Here is a 3,433-nt window from a genome sequence, read left to right as displayed (position 1 = left end):
CGGAAAACTCACAGAATATCTGGATACTTGTTGATGATCAATTAAGTTGTTCTACGATGATGTATGATACACTTGACCCTAATATCTGTTCATATGGGGTTAAATGGGAGCTTAAGCATAATTTGATAATACCTGGGAATAAAAGCATGACTAACTAAAAATGCTAACTGCAGTAAACCAGAGTCAACCCTTTTTGAGCTTCATAACCCCATGTTAACTTGTTAAGTACGGGATATACTTACGCTTGTTTATTTTCTTTATTTGGATAAAAATCCCGGATGGGTAACAGATGACAACGGGTATGAGGAATTCCCGGAGGATTTTTAGGCTTGTGGTCAACCAGTTGACCTTCCCTGTGATGAAGCCCACGAGAGTTTATTATCTTTTTATTTTCCGCTGTGTGATGTAAGACTAAGTTGTATTATGGATCTGATGTAAGGACACCGTGATGATACTTTATGTAATTTGTCAGCTTATGTATGTGATTGATTCCTGGGCACACACGAGTTTTGTGCATTCAATTTTATCCTTAAAATTAGATGTCCTAGGCACATACTGTTCCGGCTGATTGTCGTAAGAGAAAAATATTGTTCTGTCTGGGAACACTGTTCATGTGAACAGTGTCCATGTGGGTGCGCGCCCCGGCCCCAGCCGAACGCAGCCTATCTTCGGTTGTTGTGATGAAATACCACCATCTTCCTTCTTCAGAAATGAAATTATCTCTTGTTTTGGTTGATCGATACCCACGAGCCTTGAAGCATCCTCAAATATGGCAAGAGCTCTTCGATCCACGATGTTGTTGCTTGTGTTCATGACAGTATTGCTGATCTGCCAGTATCTTGCATTCCTTTCACTCACCTCCTTGACTTGGCCTTTCAGCTTTTCAAACTCCGTGGCAATCCGACGGCGGGCCTTGGTCTTGTCCAATTGGAGTAGCTTCTTGCATTTGTCGATGAAGCCATCTGGTTTCGCCGAGTCGTCGTCAACACGGACTCTGAAGTCATCGAGGCTGTCCTCGATGTCGTAGGAGAGCTCTCGCACCTCCTTCATCCACGCCTTGTCTTGCGCATCAGGATTCTCCTCTTCCGACTTCTTGAGAAGGAAGGCGTGCATGGCTTCCAGTTCCCGAATGAGGAACTCGACCTCACCACGCACGCCTTTGAAACGCTTGTACTCATCGCTGAGCAAAGCGCCAAGCTTGTCCAGGACGGGGCTCAAGGCCCCCGTCACTGCGCTCACCAGGAAGTCCGGCATGGCGCCCAGAACAAGCTCTAAGCTTCCATTGGGTTCAGTTGGCGTGGTTGCGTGGATAGGAAGGATGCAGGCAGTAGCTCTGTTAAACGGATTCTGCACAGGCCGGCCTTTGTGGATGTTGAATTAAGTATAAACTGTGTCTGCTCCGATGCACTGGTGTAAAATAACCACAAAGTTTTCTAGATTCAATCTGCACTTCTCCCTAGGCTTAAAAAAAGATACTAAAAAAGATTTGTAGCAGCGGCTCATTTTTTTAGGGGCGGCTGGGGATGGAGGCGTCCTTACAGTGGACGTGCTCGGGACTCACGAGACCAGCCGCCCCTATAAATGACACAGTAGAGGCGGCTCACTCACCAGCCGCCCCCGATGTTACGATTTGTAGGGACGGCTCAATCACCAGCCGCCCCTACAAATACATTTAGCCCACTGATCTTGTCCAACCATCTTGATCCAACGGGGAGGCTCCCCTTCGCACCGAACCCCGTGCCCGGTTTGCGAAACCCATCGTCGCCGCCCCTGTTTTCATGCGACCGCAACTGTGGTTTCGGCTAAACCGCCGGGCCCTGCCTGTCCTCGCTTGTCCCCTGCTGCCTTCCCTCTGAGACCGAGCACGTGCGCGCGAATTGGAAATTCGCCGGCCCCGCCGCTTCGCACGTGCACCTAATCTACCCAGTGAGACCGACGAAAGGGCCCCGCTGCCAGATGGCGCTCAGGCACTGGCCAGTCAACCTTCAGGAGGTCCCCCACAGCCGCTTGACCCAACGCCGTCCCAATTTTCCCGCGCATGACAACGCGTTTGGGGAGGATTGGCGCTGGTTGCTGACCGAACCTGCTGCACCGGCCCCACCTCATCTCGTTTCGCGTGCGTGGTATGGAAAACAACCGACGCCGCGCCCTTGGTTTGGCAAATCCACCGTCGCGTGGCGTGCGGCCAGTGGCCATCTCCCTTACCGCCACACGCACCCACCCCTTCCTTTTCCCAACTCCGCCCCAGCCTCTGGAGAGAAAAGCTCGAGAGCCACGCACCTCATTTATCTCCTCCTCCCATTCACGCGACAGCGCGAGCTCTGGATCTGGTGCCACCGTGCGGGCGAGCTCCGGCCCTGGTGTTGCTGTGCACTGTGCATGAGGTCTCTGATTTTGATTTTCGTGATTTTGTGTTTGCAGTTTTGTGTTCATCGTTGTTCTCCCATTCTTGCCCCAAATCGAGCAGCCCTGAAGTTTATATCAATTTCAGGCAATGATTTCTTGGGGATAGATTCGTTGCAAGTTGAATTGCATCTCTGCAAAATTTGTGAGCATTTCCTTTTGATTTGGTCGATTTTCCTTCGAATTTCATGATCACTTTCTCTTCTATACGTAGCTCTGTTCTTCATTGATTGATGTGCAGGCACATGGGATTCTTACAGGAGCGTTACTAGAGCCGGTGCACAGGTGCCGTGCTTGCTTCCTAGAAGCAGCGTTCGTCCCTCTTCTTGCTACCGTCAGCGCTCGTGCTCAGTTCTTCTCTGTCCACTCGTTCTTCCTTTTTCCCTCTATTCGTTTAGCGCCGGGCTCAGTCAGAGCGCTCGATGTGATCAGGTGGCGACTCATCTCCGCTGTCGGTTTGAATCTTATTATCAGTTGTCTAGATTTGGTGCATTTTTGTGAGATCTGGAACATCTTGGCTTGAAGTCTATTATGTTGTTTATGAAAGCGTGTTCTACAGTTTGCTTGCTCATTCTCTTCGTGCCGAAAGCAGGAGCTGATCTTGTGTCTCAGATTTGTAGGTCAGCCAGCAACTAGCCCAGCAATAGCAGTTCGCCCTGCCGGAGGAGTTTAACATTGTTAGTCAGCAAGATTAGCCATGCTCTCTACAACATTAACCACAGCTTGGCTCTGCCTTGTTCTTTTGTTTCTTGCAATAAATGCTTTTCGTTTCCTTGCAACTAGCTGTAGCCGCACTATCTGTTTATGCTTTGGTCAAATGAAATATATATATATATATATATATATATATATATATATATATATATATATATATATATATATATATATATATGGGTCGAATTTGAATTGTAAATTTAATTTTTTTTATGAAAAAATATAATGTAGGGACGGTTATAGACTGAACCGCCCCTATAATACCCCGTACAAACAGGTATTATAGGGGCGACTGATACTATATTCGTCCCTATAA

At 48.1% G+C, this 3,433-nt stretch overlaps 1 protein-coding gene across 1 annotated transcript; it reads right to left on the bottom strand.

The window, feature by feature from the left end:
* Window positions 1–609: 609 nt before the first annotated feature.
* Window positions 610–1,393, bottom strand: LOC136510160 (disease resistance protein PIK6-NP-like). Its single transcript, XM_066504714.1, has one exon. It carries the CDS (start codon window positions 1,252–1,254, stop codon window positions 610–612), a length of 645 nt encoding a protein of 214 aa, XP_066360811.1. The 5' UTR covers window positions 1,255–1,393.
* Between the last annotated feature and the right edge of the window lie 2,040 nt (window positions 1,394–3,433).

Source organism: Miscanthus floridulus, chromosome 16 (genome assembly GCF_019320115.1).
Source record: "Miscanthus floridulus cultivar M001 chromosome 16, ASM1932011v1, whole genome shotgun sequence".
Taxonomy (NCBI): Eukaryota; Viridiplantae; Streptophyta; class Magnoliopsida; order Poales; family Poaceae; genus Miscanthus; species Miscanthus floridulus.
This window is presented reverse-complemented; position numbering and strand designations above follow the sequence as displayed.

What these genes read in the sequence shown, in the direction of transcription:
- LOC136510160 (XM_066504714.1), bottom strand. Translation starts at nt 1,254, where the DNA reads ATGCCGGACTTCCTGGTGAGCGCAGTGACGGGGGCCTTGAGCCCCGTC.